The sequence below is a fragment of the Anomaloglossus baeobatrachus genome, chromosome 11 (genome assembly GCF_048569485.1).
Source record: "Anomaloglossus baeobatrachus isolate aAnoBae1 chromosome 11, aAnoBae1.hap1, whole genome shotgun sequence".
NCBI lineage: Eukaryota > Metazoa > Chordata > Amphibia > Anura > Aromobatidae > Anomaloglossus > Anomaloglossus baeobatrachus.
In genome coordinates, this window is record NC_134363.1 from 131,521,580 (window position 1) to 131,540,751 (window position 19,172).

The window sequence follows — 19,172 nt, forward strand, 5'->3', positions numbered from 1 at the left end:
GTAGCGTGTAAAGCCCCCTTAAGTGTCTCATGCCTCCTGATCCAACCATGCTCCCACCACTGATTAGCATATGTCTGTCAACATACAGTGTGCATGGAAAGCTGTCAATCAGTTTTGTGGGCAGAGTTATTCTGAGCTCTCCTAGATGTGCAGCATAGAAAATGTGATTCTATCACAATAGCACTCAGTAAACTAAGTGGTACATTTCTGGAATCAGGGTCTCTGCCCTTAAGTCATGCTGCTATCAGATCACATAGCAAAAACCTGCTGACATATTCCCTTGAAAACAAGTACAATGGCCATGAGACGTCTTGAAATCCTATTTACTCTGCTGGAATTGTAAGATGCTTCATTTGTTTGAACAGTGAATATACGGAATGTCAAAAACTGACCAAGAATTAATCGGATGAGCATAACCTTATCTATATAAAATTAGAAAGTCAATTTAAAGGGAACCTGTCAAGAGCAATATGCACCCAGAACCACGAGCAGTTCTGGGTGCATATTGCTAATCCATGCCTAACTGCCCCTGTATCTAGTAGCATAGGTAAACAGATCTGTAGAGAAACTACTTCTAAAGATCCTTTATGATATGCTAATGAGCGTGGGGACTAGACACAAGGAAGTGATATCTCCCGACTAGCCTGCCCTCTTAGCATGATAGCACACCCACAGGGGCATACTAACATGCTATTAAATGCCCAGTATCATCGGTGGTGAAGCGCATGCCTGTGTCCATTGTCATCGCCTCAGACACTGGGTTTAGGGTCAGCGCACATGATCAGAAGTCCCCGGCACTTCTGGTCATGCGCAGTATGAAGCCTGGTGTACGCGTCCCGGCTTCAGAGAGGTCTAGTGCGCATGACCGGAAGTGTGGTGACTTATGATCATGTGCACTGACTCTAAACCCGTCGTCTGAGGCAGTAACAATGGGCACAGGTACATGCGTCCATGCTGATGATGGTGTACATTGAATAGCATGTTAGTACGTCGCTGTGTGCATGCTAACAGTGTGGACTAGTCAGGGAAATAACACCCTTGCGACTTGTCCCTGCGCATATCATACATGATCTTTAGAAATACTTTTTCTAAAGATCTCTTTATGTATGCTACTAGATACAGGGACAGTTAGGCAGGGATTAGCAATATCCACCTAGAACTGCTCGTGGTCCTGGGTGCATATTGCTCTTGACAGGTTCCCTTTAATAGTGATTTTATAAAAGCTGCTCTATGCAAACCAATAAGTTACACATCACTGGAATCAGGGTGTCTTTTCCTTCATCATGCTGCTCTCAGATTAGGTGGCAAAATATGGTGACACAGTCTCTTTAAGGGGCGTACCGGTGCACTGAGCCCTATGGCAAAGCCAAACATGCACTGAGACGCACCCTCATTAGCATGCAAAATAGATTGTGGGGTTTTTTTCAATCTAAACCACAAGAATCTATAAAACAAATAGGATTTTTATAGGGTCAAAGTTCCCTAGAAACCTGTATAACAGAATCCCTTTAAATAGTACATGTCCCATCATATGCCTCCAGATGCCCCCAATATCTAGTAGATTTATCATTGGTCTAAAAAAGGATGAAATTATGATAAAAAAAATTGTGCAAAACACACAATGTATGGTTTTCAAATAATAATTTTATTACAGAGAATCCACAAAAACTTTCATCAAGGAAAGCATAAGACATTCACAGAAATATTCTATGATTCATCAGTCATGTATCTGCAATTTGAGATCTGCAAATATTACATCACAAATATAAATGTGTCAATATAACACTGTACATATAATATCATATATATAACATTGTGACAATCTTTGCAAATGTTGCATACTACAATAAATAACTATATAATACGGGATGCAAATACTGCATACCATGCTATATAAGTAATTGTGTAACTCCTGGATTAATAATATACATTGTATATATGACTGCAAATATTGTAAACTACAAATAAAAAAGTAACAAAGTACTAATAATACCAATGTAATGTACACGGCAGCCGGGCAGTCACATATAAAATGTGATACAAATAAGACCACTAACTGGCCAAACTAATCATCATTATCCATTATCATTAGATATACAATACATTACAGCACTAACTCCATATAGAGGTAGCACACACTGATTATACATACAGTATTACTATACAGACATCTGTAGCATTTACAGAACTGAATGATACATAGTATCTACTGCATATATCAGGCCGGAGGTTTCACCTCCATTATTCTGCAATGCTTTGCACCGGAGGTCTGATATATACATACAATACGTCACTCTCTATAGAGCCAGTACACACTATATATAATCCGATACATGGTATCACTGGGAATATTCATAGAATGTGTTCATATAGGACCAGGACTGTTCTTCATAGAAGACAACTACTCATATATGGACCAGAACTGAGTCCATACAGGAGAGCTGCAGACGCCAGCAGATAATATAATGGAAATCACAGAGTAATTACACCATGTTCAGAATGAACTTCACCTCCCATCACATGAAGGGACATCAGTAACTGGCAGAAGACGTCCCATCTCCAGCTCCCAGGTATACTGGGGGTGCACAGCTCCCAGCTCTCAGGTATACTGGGGGTGCACAGCTCCCAGCTCTCAGGTATACTGGGGGTGCACAGCTCCCAGCTATACTGGGAATGCACAGCTCCCAGCTCTCAGGAATACTGGGGGTGCACAGCTCCCAGCTCCCAGGTATACTGGGAATACACAGCTCCCAGCTCTCAGGTATACTGGGGGTGCACAGCTCCCAGCTCTCAGGTATACTGGGGGTGCACAGCTCCCAGCTCTCAGGTATACTGGGAATACACAGCTCCCAGCTCTCAGGTATACTGGGAATACACAGCTCCCAGCTCTCAGGAATACTGGGAATACACAGCTCCCAGCTCTCAGGTATACTGGGAATACACAGCTCCCAGCACTTGGGTATACTGGCGGTGCACAGTTCTCAGGTCTCAGTCCACATACTGATACAGTCTCTACCAGGGTCTCCACAAGGCTTTGCTGGTGTCTGGGGGGCTGTGTTTGCTGGGGGTCTGGTATACGGGAGATACAGAAGGAGATACAGCCCTGTATACCCCATTGTGAATCCCAGGGAGGTTCTGCAGCAGCTGGATCTGGAGCTCGCTGTGTTTGTGCTGGGACAGGAAGGTGATGGAGTCCTGGACGCAGGTGGAGAAGCCTTCTTCTCTGTGGCTGGAGGCTGCGACATCTAGAACAGGAAAGACAAACATGTCAGTGACAGCGTCCATCACCTGCCGTAATCTGCTCTCAGTATAAGACGCACATGAGGGGTGTGAGGAGCGGGGACACTTACTTCTCTCCGCCATGTGGCGCTGCAGGGAGGTGACCGTCATCTCCAGGATATCGGCTTTCTCCGGTTTGGAGGGGAGCTGGTGTCTGTGAAACTCCTTCTCCAGTAAGACGCGGAGCTGCTCAATGCTGCTGTTAATCCGATCTCTCCTCATCTTCTCAATCACCGGCTTCCTCAGCTGCAGAGAAGAAGAACCCCTCATTATTACACTGCGCAGTGCTGTCACCATCAGGCCTGTGCCTATAAGCCTCTATGTGGGGATATGGGGGGCTGCGGTCACTAGTGGGGTCTTACCTTTCTGAGGCCGCTGTCAGCCGGAGGGTCCGGGGTCCTCATATTACAGGGGGCCATGGTGCAGTCTGTAGCCTTGTGCTGTGTGAGGCCGGAGCTGTGTGACTACTAGTGAGCGGCCGCCCTCTATATACCGCTGTCCCCGCATAATGATGTGTGGAGAGCGGACTTACAAGAGGTTCCCACACTCCTCCTCCAATCCCACAGCAGCGGGGACAATGGACGTGTGTCCATCTGCTCCAATACAGGGATAATGGGGGCTGCGGGGGGAATGTGGCTGCAGTGTGGGAACCCCCGGCCACAAGACGCGACCTGCAGAATGACAGATTGTGCCGACACCTTCACTATTGATCCATTTCTATCTTTCCGAGGAGATAATTGTTACTAACAGAAAATATGAGAATCCCAGGAGAAATAATAACAAGACAATATAAAGAACACTTAATAAAATGATTACATCTAATAGTACTAATGATCAGGACATGGATTATTGTTTTTTAAACTTTAACATTAAGTCAAATATTACACAATAATGTTGTTTTTCTGATATTGGATTTTCCCATTTTGTCCTATATGTATAAGTGCTATTCTCAAGCTGATGATATGAGGCTGCATCAGTTTTTTGCAATTAGGCACAATCCGGCGCTTTGCAGAAAATACGCATACGTTTTTTTTGCCGCCGGATGCGTTTTTTCCTTATAGACTTGCAATAGTGCCGGATTGTGCGTTGCGTATGGTTTTTGCCGGATGCGGCATATGTAGCCAATGCGGCGGCCAGATGGAACGTTGCTTGCAGCGTTTTTGTCTGCGGCGAAAAATTGCATCGCGCCGGATCCAGGGCGATGCGGCACAATTTACAATGCAAGCCTATGGACACCGGATGCGGCGTCCTGCTGCAAAAAAACCCCGCATCCGACGGCTGGATGCAGTTTTTTGAACTGCGCATGCTCAGTATCAAACCGGATACGTCAAAAAACAGACGGGCCCCATGGAAAAACTTATGAAACGGATCCGTTTTTTTCGCCGCATCCGTTGCATACATTTTTGAGCCGGATTGTGCCTCATGCAAAAAAACTGATGTGTGAAAGCAGCCTAAGCCGGGCTCTAGCAAGGTCATCTATGGGAATTTGGGTCACTCTGACCGGTAGGTTTACAGAAAACCCTGAATGGACCCAGCTCCGACCCGGTAATAAATGGCAAATGTCCAGCAGAAGACAATGCCCTTCGGAGGTGACATTGGAGCATTGGACATTTCATTATCAGCAGAATTATACTCATAACAAAGATTACAGTAATAGCCAGGTTCTGTATTCATAGAGTTTGGGCTCAGAACCATTCTCTAGGGTTGCAGAGTCCTCAGTTCCTATACTGATGTAACACAATGCAATTTTCATGTAAGTTTATTTATTTTAATCACTTATACAGCGCTATTTATTCCACAGCGCTTTACAGATGTGATCATGTTACATTATTTTGTCTTTTTCCCAAAGTTAGAGGACAGTTTTGTTACTTTATTGATACACGTTTATCAAGTATCAAATCAGTAGAAATTGATACTATGTCAAAGATCTGCAAAGGTAGCAACTGCACTGAAATTTAGTACCTGAGGGGAACAAAAGCCCTTCTGCCAGGGAAGATGAAGGCACTCATTTTGCATTGTGGTTCAGGAACCTAAGAGTATCTTCCACTAGTTTCATATTCATGAACTAACCTTAGGGGTACTTTGCACGTTGCAACATTGCTAGCATCGGCTAGCGATGCCGAGCGTGATCGTCCCCGCCCCCGTCGCACATGCGATATCTTGTGATAGCTGCCGTAGCGATAATGTTCGCAGCTTCACACCACTTACCTGCCCTGCGACGTCGCTCTGGCCGGCGACCCGCCTCCTTCCTAAGGGGGCGGGTCGTGCGGCGTCACAGCGACGTCACACAGCAGGCGGCCAATAGAAGCGGAGGGGCGGAGATGAGCGGACGTAAACATCCCGCCCAGCTCCTTCCTTACGCATAGCCGGTGAACGCAGGTAAGGAGATGTTCCTCGCTCCTGCGGCTTCACACACAGCGATGTGTGCTGCCGCATGAACGACGAACAACATCGTATCTCCTATTGGTGCGACATTATGAAAATGACCGACGCTACACAGATCACCGATTTTCGACGCTTTTGCGATCGTTTATCGGCGCATCTAGGCTTTACACGTTGCGACGTCATTACCGGCGATTTGACCCTGACGATATCGCAGTAGCAATGTCGCAGCATGCAAAGTACCCCTTAGACTTGTGTGGTGGGTCCAGTATCCAGAACCCCCACTAATCAGCAGTTTGCAGTGCAGATGTGAACAGTGTACAGAGTAGAACACACAGCACCATACAGTGGATAGTGGCTAGTGCCATGTACTGCATATCAGACTCTTATTATATGAAGGATAGATCGTCAATACCAAAGTGCTTGAAAATCCTTTTGAATCTGTTTTCCGGGTGCGGCGCCTCCTCTTTCGGCCATCTTTGTCCTCCTTTTTCTGAAGCCTGGGTGCATGACGCATACTATGTCATTCACACAGGCCGGCATTGAGGTCCTGCGCAGGAGCACTTTGATCGGCCCTGAGCAGGGCAGATCAAAGTATTCTTGCGCCTGCACAGGAAATCAATGCCGGCCTGTGTGAATGACGTAGTCATGTACTCAGGCTTCAGAAGAAGTAGGACAAAGATGGCTGAAAGAGGAGGCGCCACACCTGGAGAATGGAGACACCCATCTGACCATTCTGCACAAAACCGACCTTCTAGGTGAGTATTATAAAGTGATTTTTACATTATACAGAGTGGCCTGGGCTCTTATATACAGCATGTTAGAATTCTGTGTATAACAGCCCACTGGTGACAGGTTCCCTTTAAAGGCTTCTAATCATTTACCCTGAGTAGGAGGGTATTTAATGTCATTTAGTGTTGAAGGGGTTAAGGTTTCTTTTCTAACCTGCTGAGATTGACTTGTAGCTGTTAGGCTATGTCCGCACGTTGCGTCGGAGTACCTGCAGTTTATTCTGCACGTTTTCCTTCCCTTGGTTTTTGACCAAATGGCTTTTGACCATTTTTTAGTGCTAAAAACGCATGCGTTTTTACCGCGTTTTTAGTGCAATTTCAGCGCTTTTTACCTGCGTTTTCACCTGCGTTTCTGCAGATGCGTTTTGTAGATCAAGACACTGAGAAATAAAGTTGAAATAGTCAAAAAAAATGAAAAAAGAAAAAAAAAGGATAAAATTAACTTTTAATAAAACTATATGGAAAATTATAAATTTTAATGAAATAATAGTGGTTATGTACATTTTAACAGAAAAATAGGTAAAGTGTATTATTTTTTAACATTTAAATTTTCGGTTATTGTGTGTGTGTAAAGGAACATTAGAACCCATTAATTTTTGGCCAGAACAGCATGCGTTTTTGGAGTCAAAAACACAGTGGAAAACAGGTAAAAAGCATGAAAAACGCAGGAATTGTGCTTTTGGTTGCGTTTTGCCATTTCTCATTGACTCCAATGTTAAGGAAACGCTGCAGAAATGGCAAAAACAACTGACATGCTGCTTCTTTTTCTGCATGATTTTTGACCACAAATATGCAAATTAAACGCTGCAGAAAAAAAAGCAAAGTGCAGACAGGATTTCTGCTTTTCCCATAGACTTTTCTGGAAAACAAAAACGCATGCGTTGTAGCGCAAAAACGCTGCTGCTAAAAACGCTGCAGAAACGCGGGAAAAAACGCAACGTGCGAACATAGCCTTAATCTCAGTTGCAGCCATGCCCTTCTGCTATATGAATCCACTCCTTACTCTCTCCTATGCCGGCTATAGTTCATTCTATGCTGACCTGTGAAGAAGGTGTCTCTGGAGAAAGCTGTGGGGATCTTTCTAGTGGATGTGGGGGAGTACTTCTCTGGAGAAGAATTGGAGTTTTTGTTGAATCTGTCTCCCTTGTTTGTCTCCCCTTCCTTGTGTTGTATTTATATTAGTATTAAGACTAGTGTCTTGCTGGCCTGTTCACTAGACAGGACTATTCCAGAGTCAGCCAGGGCTTAGGCACGTGATCGTACACAGGGTTAAGGACCGTCTAGGGGCAATAGGGTGCTCAGGGATCAGCTATAGGTGAGTTAGGTGGTGACCCCTCTCCCTATTGTCAGGGCCTTTCTTTACATGTTCCCTGGTTTACCCCTCCTCTTGTGATTCACAACGAGCGTTCACTCGCTATGGCATAACACCGATGTTCGAGCTTTCCATCTTGACACTCCATAATAAGTCTTTCATTTCATCTATACTTCTTGCTATCAAAGTTGTGCTTTCTGCATATTTAAGATTGTTGATGACTTATCTAGCAATTTTAATTCCTTCTTTTTTTGGGGCAAGTCCAGGCTTCCTGGATATAGCTTCTGCATATAAATTGATGAGAAATGATGGCATGTTGCTGCCTTTTCCGACACCTCAATGTATTTTGTACAGTGTCATCATGTTCCGTTCAAACTGTAGCTTCTTGTTCGATGTAAAGGTCCCTGATGAGGCTGATCAGCTGGTTTGGCACACCCATATCCTTCATGGTATTCCAAAGTTTTTGGTGATCAACACCGTCAAAGGCTTTGCTGTAGTCAATAAAGCAGAAATAGATCTCCTTGTTATATTCTTTGGTCTTTTCCATAATCCATCTACTGTTAGTTGTTCGGCTGCCTTTTCGGAATCCTGCTTGTTCTTTCTGCAGCTCTTTGTCACAGTTAGGCTGTAACCATCTTTGCAAGATCTTCAGTAGTATTTTGCTGTCCTAAGGTATGAGCACAATAATCTTTTAGTTTCCACAGTCGGTGTCATCTCCCTTCTTTGGAATAGGAATAAACACCGATATGGTCCAGTTCTTGGACCATTTACCATTTATCCATATCTGTTGACACAGACGTGTGATGACATCAGCTGCTCCTTTAGATGACTTTATTAGCTCTATTGGAAGATGGTCACATCCAGGTGCTTTGCTTTTTGACAGAATCTTTATCGTAGCAATGCCTTCGGCTTTCAAGATGTTCGGTTCACTGTCATTTCCAGTCTCATTCTTCATGTATCACTGAGTTGTTCTTGTAGAGATGCGCCACGTATTTTTTTCCATCTATCCTTGATCTGTTCTAGCTCAGGTAGTTTGTTCCCATTGACATCTTTAACATTTGCACTTTTGGTTGAAACTTTCAGCATATCTCTTGGATCTTTTGGTATGCCTTCCTGGTTTTGCTCTTCATACGTTCATTCCCTATCTCTGTACATATCTTTGGGTAATAAAGTTGTATGTCTGCTTGAATGGCTGTTTTTAGTCTTTTACTGATGTTGTCTGCGTCCTACTTGTTTCCTTTGGCTTTTGCCATTTATCTTTCTTCGATGATCTTTAGAGTTTCTTCTGTTAACCATGCCTGTGAGGGTCTCTTCTGTTTCTTGTTTATTGTCCTTCTGGCTTCTTCAGTTATAATAGTATTTATATGTGTCCATAATTCCTCAGACTTTCTTTCATCCATGTGCAGTTATATAAATTGGTTGTGCAGACCGCTCCAAAAAACTTCAAGTACGTTGGTCAAGCCGAAGTTGGAAACGTGCTGCTGTCTAGTCTATATACACAGCTTGACACTAATTTTTGCTGTCAAAGGTTCACAATCAGTTACACAGTCAGCCCCTGGCCTTGTTTTTGTGGTAATGATTGACGACCTCCATCTTTGGCAAACACATATGCAGTCAATCTGATTCTTATAGGCCCCATTCAGTAATGTCCATGTGTAGGAGTCTCTGTTTGTGATTTTGGAAAAAGGTATTCATGATGGACAATTCATTTGTCATATAAAAGTAAATGAATCTCCCCCCATCCTTGTTTCATTCATCAAGTACAAAGGTTCCAATTCCGATTCCATGTTTGCCATGGCCCACTTTGGCATTCAAGTCTCCCATGATAATGAATACGTCTTGATTTGGCATCTTGTTGACTTTTTTCTTGAACTTGATCATAAAATAGTTTAACGTCCTCCTCCATGGCATCTGTTATTGGTGAGTAGACTTGTACAACTGTGACATGGATTGGCACTCCTTGTAGTTGTATGAAGATGAATGTATCACTGACTGCAGTGCTCATAATGGACTCTGGGGTCAAAGTATGTGGAGATGAGATAAGAAACGTTAGACATCTCAGTGATATCTCATTGTTTTCAAGGTCAAATTTGGAGATATACTGGGCAGTGTTCTGAGGCTGGATATATATAGGCCATTATGGATGTTGGAGATATGCTGGACAGTGTGTGGCATCAATGAATTAAAGTTTTTTTGCTAAATCCTATTACTCCCAGTGTACAACATCCAGTCTTTCACCCCTGGTGTACAACCTCAGACCCCATCACCCCTGGTGTATAACATTCAGCTCCTCGGCTCACGTTATATAACATCATGCCCCACTATGTCGTCTGCCTTTACTAATGTGACAAAATGGCTGGAGGTAGAGATCTCATGGATACCAGCGCGGTCCTGTAGTAGGTGACATCAGTGTAAAGCCTGCTTTACACAGTTCAATATGTCTTGCGATCGCATTTGCGATCGCACCCGACCCCCATCGCTTGTGCGGTACGGGCAATTTGTTGCCCATGTCGCACAATGCTGTAACCCCCCGTCACACGCACTTACCTTGCAAACGACCTTGCTGTGGGCGGCGAACATCCACTTACTGAAGGGGGAGGGACGTTCGGCGTCACAGCGACGTCACACAGCAGCCGGCCAATAGAAGCGGAGGAACGGAGAAGAGCGGGACGTAACATCCTGCCCACCTCCTTCCTTCTGCATTGCCGGCGGGATGCAGGTAAGCTGTGTTCATCGTTCCCGGGGTGTCACACGGTGCGATGTGTGCTGCCATGGGAACGATGAACAACAGGACCTTCGATTTTTAGAAAATGAGCGACGTGTCAACGATGAACGAGAAGGTGAGTATTTCTGCTCGTTCATAGCTGTCACACGCTACGATATCACTAATGATGCCGGATGTGCGTCACTTATGACGTGACCCCGCCGACATCTCGTTAGATATATCGTAGCGTGTAAAGCCCGCTTTACAAGTCCATTCATTAATTTCTTTACTCCAAAATATTCCCCCATCACCTGTGAGTGATATTATTAAGAAGTGAAAGGAGCTGCAGCAACTCCGCCACAAAGTGGAGACCACGTAAGGGGGGCCGAGAGCTGAGGAGCAGAGGGAAGCAAAGTTACCAACCCTCTGCTGACTCGATAACTGTGGTCAAGACCTTCTCTGGTAATAACACTAGCACATGCACTGCACCTCTGTCAGGAGCTTCATGGCTGAGCAGCTGTATGCAGCCATACATCACCAAGCACAATGCACAGCGTGAGATGAAGTGGTGTAAAGCCTCCTCCACTGGACTCTGGAGGAAACGTGTTTTGTGCAGTGTCGGATCACACTTCTGTGTCTGGTATCTGAAGGACGAGTCTGGGGTTGGTGAATGCCAGGAGAACACTAACTGCCTGGCTGCATTGTGCCAACTGTACAGTTTGATGGAGTAGAATAATACGAGTTGGACATATAAATGTCCCCGTAAATTATACTAGGTCTGAGTGTATCCATGAAAAACACAGAAGACATATAGGAAAAATGGATATCTGAATTAGCCTTAAGGCTAAGTCACGATAGAGTGGCCCAGTAAATTAATACCACAGTTGTCATGAGTGTGGCACGGCCTGATGTGATTTTAGGGCGATCTGGGAACAGAAGGTCGCAGCGCATTGTAGATTGTAGATCTGCTTTAGTGTCCGCTCTCCATTTACCCTGAGTTGGAGCATGTTTAATTCCACTGAAGAGGTTACAGAGGTTGACCATTACTTTTACATTGATGGCCTATTCTTAGGATAGGTCATCAATGTCTGATCGGCCAGGGTCCAACACCGCACACCGCCTGTCAGCTGTTCTTGGTCAGTGCTGGACATTCTCAGTTCTGGAGTTGCTCCGTCTTCTGATAGTGGGCACTGCTGAGTACTGCACATCCGTCTCCAGTTTAGATCAATAGGAGGCAGATGTGCAGTACCTGGCCGCAGCCACTATCAGGAGATGGAGCACCTCCGGAAAGAAGCATTTCCGGCTGCCTGCTGCCGTCGCCGTGATACAGCTGGTCATCGGAGTGTCGGACCCCGGATGATCAGACATTGATGACCTATCCTAAGGATAGGCCATCAATGTAAAAATAATGGACAACACCTTTCAGGTTCATTTCTATTCTGCAGAGATCTAATAGGCAGTTGTAATCCCATCTGCAGCCACTCCCTTTTATAATAAATATGCACTCCTCACTCCACTCCATGTTGTCTATAGCTCATTCCTATTGCTGTCCACTTGGAAGGAACCAGTCTGTGGAGAAAGCTGAGGTGTAGCTTCAGTTGCAGCTGAGAAGTTCCTACCAGAATTTTACTTGTTGTGTCTCTCTCCCCTGTTTATCTTTCCTACCTCGTGTTGTCTTATTGTTGTGACGAGACTAGCGTCTCGCTGGCCCTCCCTAGCCAGGGTGAGGTTAGAGTTAGGGAGTGCTTAGGCACATGATTGGCGATCGGGGGAAGGACCCGTATAGAGACATTAGGGAGTGCAGGCATCAGCCTCAGGTGAGTGTTAGGAGGTGACCACACGCTTCTTTTCCTTGCTCTAGGGCCCACCATTGTATTGTGTTTGCGGTGTACCCTGTGTTTTGTGGCGTTCAACGGGAGTTCCCTTATACCTGGCGGAACCCCGGTAGTCAACAGTTTTCAAATTGCTTGCTAACTCATTACTTGATTTTTAAGGGGAACAACTCTTTTCATCTGCAAGACCATGATGCCATTAACATTGGCTGACTGCTTGTGAAACAAACATAATCGTGACGTGGACGCTCCGTTTTGCTTTACCCTCTTATATATGGTCAATAACATTGGATGTGCCCTCACTGTCTGCACATGGCAGCTGCATATTGTAGTGTAGAGAAGCAAATATTATTAATAGAGACTTACTGACAACACATGTGATTCATACATGATATTTTATTGCCAGAAACGTATGGCAGTCATGGATTACACATCACACTGATGAACTTGCTCTGACACAGTCACTTGCAAACATTGCTTAACCGACACAAGTATCAATGTATAACTTCCTGCAGATATCGCAGATTACTTTGCATGTTATAAAAACGCATAAATATATTAGTGCAAATATTGCATACTAAATATACAGTAAGTAAATAATATAACCTCATCCTAATATCACAATTACATAATAATCATGCACAAGCATAGAAAACATGCCTACTGGTAATTTATTGAATATTCAATATACAGAACACTTACCACTATAATAGTGAACTCTAAAGGGACGCTGTACACAGTACATCTATATATTAAATCGAACAATACACACATTATTACTATGTATTCTGTAGCATTTACAGAACTGAATGATACATAGTATCTACTGCATATATCAGGCCGGAGGTTTCACCTCCATTATTCTGCAATGCTTTGCACCGGAGGTCTGATATATACATACAATACGTCACTCTCTATAGAGCCTGTACACACTATATATAATCCGATACATGGTATCACTGGGAATATTCATAGAATGTGTCCATATAGGACCAGGACTGTTCTTCATAGAAGACAACTACTCATATATGGACCAGAACTGAGTCCATACAGGAGAGCTGCAGACGCCAGCAGATAATATAATGAAAATCACAGAGTAATTACACCATGTTCAGAATGAACTTCACCTCCCATCACATGAAGGGACATCAGTAACTGGCAGAAGACGTCCCATCTCCAGCTCCCAGGTATACTGGGAATACACAGCTCCCAGCTCTCAGTTATACTGGGGGTGCACAGCTTTCCGGTCTCAGTCCACATATTGAATACAGTCTCTACCAGGGTCTCCACAAGGCTTTGCTGGTGTCTGGGGGGCTGTGTTTGCTGGGGGTCTGGTAGACTGGAGATACAGGAGGAGATACAGCCCTGTATACCCCAGTGTGCGCCCCAGGGAGGTTCTGCAGCAGCTGGATCTGAAGCTCGCTGTGTTTGTGCTGGGACAGGAAGGTGATGGAGTCCTGGACGCAGGTGGAGAAGCCTTCTTCTCTCTGGCTGGAGGCTGCGACATCTAGAACAGGAAAGACAAACATGTCAGTGACAGCGTCCATCACCTGCCGCAATCTGCTATCAGTAAGGCTTCGTTCACACAAATGTATTTTCGGTCTCAGTGCTGTCTGTGGAAAAAACTGACCTCACACTGACAGCACCAGGACCAAAGTTATAGGGACCTTAGATTGTGAGCCCCAATGGGGACAGTGTTGCTGATGTACGTAAAGCGCTATGAAATTAATAAATAAATATTATTATTATTCAATATTATCGAGCAATAATTTTTGACACTGACTGAATGTGCAGCGTGCACTCGCACTAGTCTCTTGTGTTTTTTTTTTTACAAGACTCATGTGTTTAAGTCTATGAGTGCACATAACAATCAGATCCTGCACAGATCATCCGGATAGCACCAGATTTCTATATATACATTGAAGATTATGACATAAAAATGATCTTAGATTAAAAATCACAAGGGATTTGAGGACACTTACTTCTCTCCGCCATGTGCCGCTGCAGGGAGGTGACCGTCATCTCCAGGATATCGGCTTTCTCCGGTTTGGAGGGGAGCTGGTGTCTGTGAAACTCCTTCTCCAGTAAGACGCGGAGCTGCTCAATGCTGCTGTTAATCCGATCTCTCCTCATCTTCTCAATCACCGGCTTCCTCAGCTGCAGAGAAGAAGAACCCCTCATTATTACACTGCGCAGTGCTGTCACCATCAGTCCCTGTTCCCATAAGGCTACGTGCGCACAGTGCATTTTTCGTGGCGTTTTTCTGGTGCGTTTTTGGGCTCAAAACTGCATGACTTTGCTTCCCCAGCAAAGTCTATGAGTTTTCATTTTTGCTGTCTACACACAACTTTTTTTTTAAAAAAAAAAAAAAAAATATATGGACATGTCAATACTTTCCTGCATTTTACCGCGTTTTCTCCCCATGCAATGCATTGGAAAAACGCAGAGATCAAAAACACAGCAAAACAAAGCCAAAAACGCATAAAAAACCCGCAGTGTATGAACTTACCCTAAGACTCTATGTGGGGATATTGGGGACACGTGGTCACTAGTGGGGTCTTACCTTTCTGAGGCCGCTGTCAGCCGGAGGGTCTGGGGTCCTCATATTACAGGGGGCCATGGTGCAGTCTGTAGCCTTGTGCTGTGTGAGGCCTTGTGCTGTGTGACTACTAGTGAGCGGCCGCCCTCTATATACCGCTCTCCCCGCATAATGATGTGTGGAGAGCGGACTTACAAGAGGTTCCCACACTCATCCTCCAATCCCACAGCAGCGGGGACAATGGACGTGTGTCCATCTGCTCCAATACAGGGATAATGGGGGCTGCGGGGGGAATGTGGCTGCAGTGTGGGAACCCCCGGCCACAAGACGCGACCTGCAGGATGACAGATTGATCAGGACATGGATGGGATTAACTAACTGGAATATTTATTGATTTATTGATAAAATCCACATAAAAGATATTTCAGTATTCTCTATTCTTCATCACATACAGATCATCCTTATTGCATCCAATTGTTTTACGCATACATTGCAATTATTAACATAGGAAGCTAAATTTGGTGTTGTAAATGTTAATCACGGGTGATGGATAACTATGGATGCCATACGAATGACAATAGAGATATTGTATAATAATATTATAGAATGATTGTTGTACTAATTGTTACGTATACCCTTTTCACTTGTAAAGCGTCATGGAATAAATGGCGCTAAAATAATAAATAATAATAATAGAAAAAATTAAATATAATAATTTTATTCATTTATATAGCGCTATTAATTCCACAGCGCTTTACATACATTGGCAACACTGTCCCCATTGGGGCTCACAATCTAGAGTATATAGACTTTCAATCAAACAAAATAAAACATTATTTCTAGTGAGAAGTGTTTTTATTTTGTGTTACTTCCAATGGAGATATGTGCTCTGTATGTTGTATAAGATATTCTATTAATAAAAATTACTGAAACAGACAATAGAGATAATAGAAAATGACAATTTTTTCTGGATGAAAATGAATCACTATTTTTGAGAACTCCATCTTATAAACAAGAACACAAGTATCTATTATTATTATTTATTATTATAGCGCTATTTATTCCATGGCGCTTTACATGAAGCTCTGGAGCTGGCCCCTATGGCGCACACTGTGTATAAGGTTTACATAGGATCCACATGCTCAATAGATCATATCCGCTCTTTGACTGCAGCACTCGTGGAGGCCATGATCAGTCCTCAAGCCGGCAGCCGTCTCCCAAGACATTGTGAAACACCTGTCCATGAAGTGAGCCTGACATGTGCCTGTGAATTACAACTCTCAGCATCAAAGCCAGGAAGCGTGCCTCCAATCATCAGTACATGGAGGAACCTGGCATTGAACATGAAAAAGAAATCTCAGTCACAACAAGAGCACGTAAAAAAAAATCTGGTAATCCAAAAAGTCTCATAATCCGGCACAGTAATGCAACATGATGTAGATTGTCAGAAGATGAGACAGAGTCTAAAGGCCACTTTACACACAGAGATAAATCTGCGGCAGATCTGTGGTTGCAGTGAAATTGTGGACAATCAGTGCCAGGTTTGTGGCTGTGTACAAATGGAACAATATGTCCATGATTTCACTGCAACCACAGATCTGCCAAAGATTTATCTCTGTGTGTAAAGTGGCCTTAGGGCGAGAGCATCAGGAGCAATATGCTAATGACCCTCTGCTGCGAGCATCAGTTGAGGGTCATGTGACTGCGATCCAATCTTGAGTTCGGATCACAGCTGCGGAGGAGAGGGGGAGCACTTTCTCCCTTTCCTCCGCTTCCTCTCTCTGCGTACATCGCACTGCACTTGGATGACATACGAGTGCAGTGCGATGTTTCACACGCTCCCACAGACTTGTTTGGGTACGTGAGCTGAGAATCGCTGCCAAACACAGCATGCTGCGATTTATTGCTCATGCCAATATGGCATGAGAAATCAATCGCAGATGGACACTGCCCCATAGATTTGCACTACAGTGAGAGCAATCCGTCCGTCCGTGCAAAACGCAAGTGGAACAATACCCTAAATGCTGAAAACCAAGGTGGAAACTCCGCAGCACAAAGTGATGGCAGCAGATGTTGTTCTTATTTTCATTTTCAGTCCCCTTACAAGTACTTGATAATCCAAAATATAATATATTTCTTCTTCTATTAGGTCCCAATGATGTCAAATGTAATACATATTATTGTTTTAAACAGATTGTTGTAATACAATAGGACATTTTTCTAATTCCCACACTAGGGCCCCACTCATCATTAGGGACCCACTACTCATTCTCCCACCACTCTCTAGAACAGCAGCCCAGAGCCCTGGTCATGCAGTAAGGAGGAGAATGAATGGAGTGGTGGTCATTAGTGATGAGTGAGCATGATCGCCACTGCTCGTTACTCAATCGAGCATTGGGGTTCTCAGGTGCAAATCGAGTACCGAGTATAATGGAAGTCATTGGAAAACTCGAGCATTTTTAAAATCCAATGCTCGATCGAGTAATGAGCACGCATACTCATCACTAGTGGTCATACAGGCGCCCTGCTGACCTATTCAATTACTATGGGGTAGAGAGAAACAACCTAGTACAACAGTGGGTTCCCAGTGATAAGACTGGTATTACTCATCCCATGGAAAGGATATACAGTCATGCCTGAAAGTGTTGGCACCGTTGAATTTGTTCCAGAAAATGAAGTATTGCATGTCAATTCTTTCTGCGGAATTACCTGCGGAACTTCCGCAGGTAAGTCGCATGATTGTCCGCATGTTTTACGCAGTTATTTCGCTGTACTGCCGCAGCTAAAAATAGCTGCTGATTTCGGCGAGCAGCTGCGGGAAACCTGCGGCCGTACCTGTGGATATATCCGCAGATACAAACTGCTGTGGGCACATAGCCTTAGATCGCTCCACATTTATAAAATGGGATTTAGATCCCGACTCATTGCTGCCACTTCAGATCTCTCCAATGCTTTATTTCCATCCATTTTTGGGGGCTTCTTGAAGTGTTTGGGGTCATTGTTCTACTGGAAGACCCATGAACTTGGTATTCAACTGCTCTGTTATAATACACACCTGTATGGGACCATAAAGGGGGTAATATGAAGAAAAATACGTGAGCACAACTTTCATCACATACCTTTACAAAAGATGTATCATTGAACCAATGAAGTAAATAGTAATGCTAGTTATTATTTGCTGTTATGTTATGTTTTCTCTAAAGCGGGCTTTACACGCTGCGACATCGCTAATGCGAACTCGTTGGGGTCACGGAATTGGTGACGCACATCCGGCCGCATTAGCGATGCCGTTGCGTGTAACACCGATAAGCGATTTTGCATCGTTGCAAAAACGTGCAAAATCGCTAATCGGCGACACGGGGGTCCAATCTCAAATCTCGTTACTGCAGCAGTAACGAGGTTGTTCCTCGTTCCTGCGGCAGCACACATCGCTGCGTGTGACACCGCAGGAACGAGGAAGCTCTCCTTACCTGCCTCCCGGCCGCTATGAGGAAGGAAGGAGGTGGGCGGGATGTTACGTCCCGCTCAGCTCCGCCCATCCGCTGCTATTGGGCGGCGGTTCAGTGACGTCGCTGTGACGCCGCACGGACCGCCCCCTTAGAAAGGAGGCGGTTCGCCCGTCACAGCGACGTCGCCGGACAGGTATGTATGTGTGACCGGTCTGGGCGATGTTGTGCGGCACGGGCAGCGATTTGCCCGTGTCGCGCAACAGATGGGGGCGGCTACCCACACTAGCGATATCGGGACCGATATCGCAGTGTGTAAAGTAGCCTTAAGGCTGCATGCCCACGATCAGTTTTCACAGCATTTTGGATGTAGCATGCGTCAGCTGCGTCCAAAATGCTGTGTTGTACAGCACAAGCACAGTGGATGGATTTCTAGAAATCTCCTGCCCACTGTTTGTTTTTTCCGCGGCAAACACTGACCTGCAGTGCAGTTTTCCGACCCTCAGCATGTGAATTCTTTACTGCGGAGTCGCAGGTGTCCTCCGTAGGGCGAACACAAGCGAAAGACTGCAGCGCCCCAACCCCTGATCGTGGGTACTGACAGCTGCGGTTTCCTGCTTTCTCCTGTGGAGGAGACTCGTGGCCCCGCAGGTCACGTCACGTATAAGGCTATGTGCGCACTTTGCGTCGAGGTAGTTGCAGTTCTAAACGCATCCTCTGGCAGAAGTTGCTTTTGCCAAAGTTGCTTTTGGCCACAGAAACGCGTGCGATTTTACCGCGTTTTAGACGTGTTTTTAGCGCTTTTTACCTGCTTTTTCATTGCTTAAACTCAGCTGCATTTTGAACATAAAGACACTGCTAAATAAAGTTTAAACAGTCAAACACTA

General features: G+C 44.6%; 2 protein-coding genes across 2 annotated transcripts; both read right to left on the reverse strand.

The window, feature by feature from the left end:
• Positions 1-1,702: 1,702 nt before the first annotated feature.
• LOC142257118 (transcription factor HES-5-like) lies at positions 1,703-3,785 on the reverse strand. The gene is made up of 3 exons (XM_075329206.1): positions 3,642-3,785; positions 3,351-3,525; positions 1,703-3,245 (listed from the first exon to the last, which is right to left on the reverse strand). Exons 1-3 carry the CDS (start codon positions 3,696-3,698, stop codon positions 3,013-3,015), a joined length of 465 nt encoding a protein of 154 aa, XP_075185321.1. The 5' UTR covers positions 3,699-3,785; the 3' UTR covers positions 1,703-3,012.
• An 8,935-nt stretch (positions 3,786-12,720) lies between these two features.
• On the reverse strand, positions 12,721-14,948 carry LOC142256000 (transcription factor HES-5-like). Its single transcript, XM_075327476.1, has 3 exons — positions 14,864-14,948; positions 14,283-14,457; positions 12,721-13,807 (listed from the first exon to the last, which is right to left on the reverse strand). The coding sequence occupies exons 1-3, from the start codon at positions 14,918-14,920 to the stop codon at positions 13,575-13,577; spliced, it is 465 nt and encodes a 154-aa protein (XP_075183591.1). The 5' UTR covers positions 14,921-14,948; the 3' UTR covers positions 12,721-13,574.
• Between the last annotated feature and the right edge of the window lie 4,224 nt (positions 14,949-19,172).

What these genes read in the sequence shown, in the direction of transcription:
- LOC142257118 (XM_075329206.1), bottom strand. Translation starts at nt 3,698, where the DNA reads ATGGCCCCCTGTAATATGAGGACCCCGGACCCTCCGGCTGACAGCGGC. An exon ending in CTGACAGCGGCCTCAGAAAG is followed by an intron (nt 3,526 to 3,641) that starts GTAAGACCCCAC and finishes TCTTCTCTGCAG; the next exon opens with CTGAGGAAGCCGGTGATTGA. An exon ending in GCGCCACATGGCGGAGAGAA is followed by an intron (nt 3,246 to 3,350) that starts GTAAGTGTCCCC and finishes TTCCTGTTCTAG; the next exon opens with ATGTCGCAGCCTCCAGCCAC.
- LOC142256000 (XM_075327476.1), bottom strand. Translation starts at nt 14,920, where the DNA reads ATGGCCCCCTGTAATATGAGGACCCCAGACCCTCCGGCTGACAGCGGC. An exon ending in CTGACAGCGGCCTCAGAAAG is followed by an intron (nt 14,458 to 14,863) that starts GTAAGACCCCAC and finishes TCTTCTCTGCAG; the next exon opens with CTGAGGAAGCCGGTGATTGA. An exon ending in GCGGCACATGGCGGAGAGAA is followed by an intron (nt 13,808 to 14,282) that starts GTAAGTGTCCTC and finishes TTCCTGTTCTAG; the next exon opens with ATGTCGCAGCCTCCAGCCAG.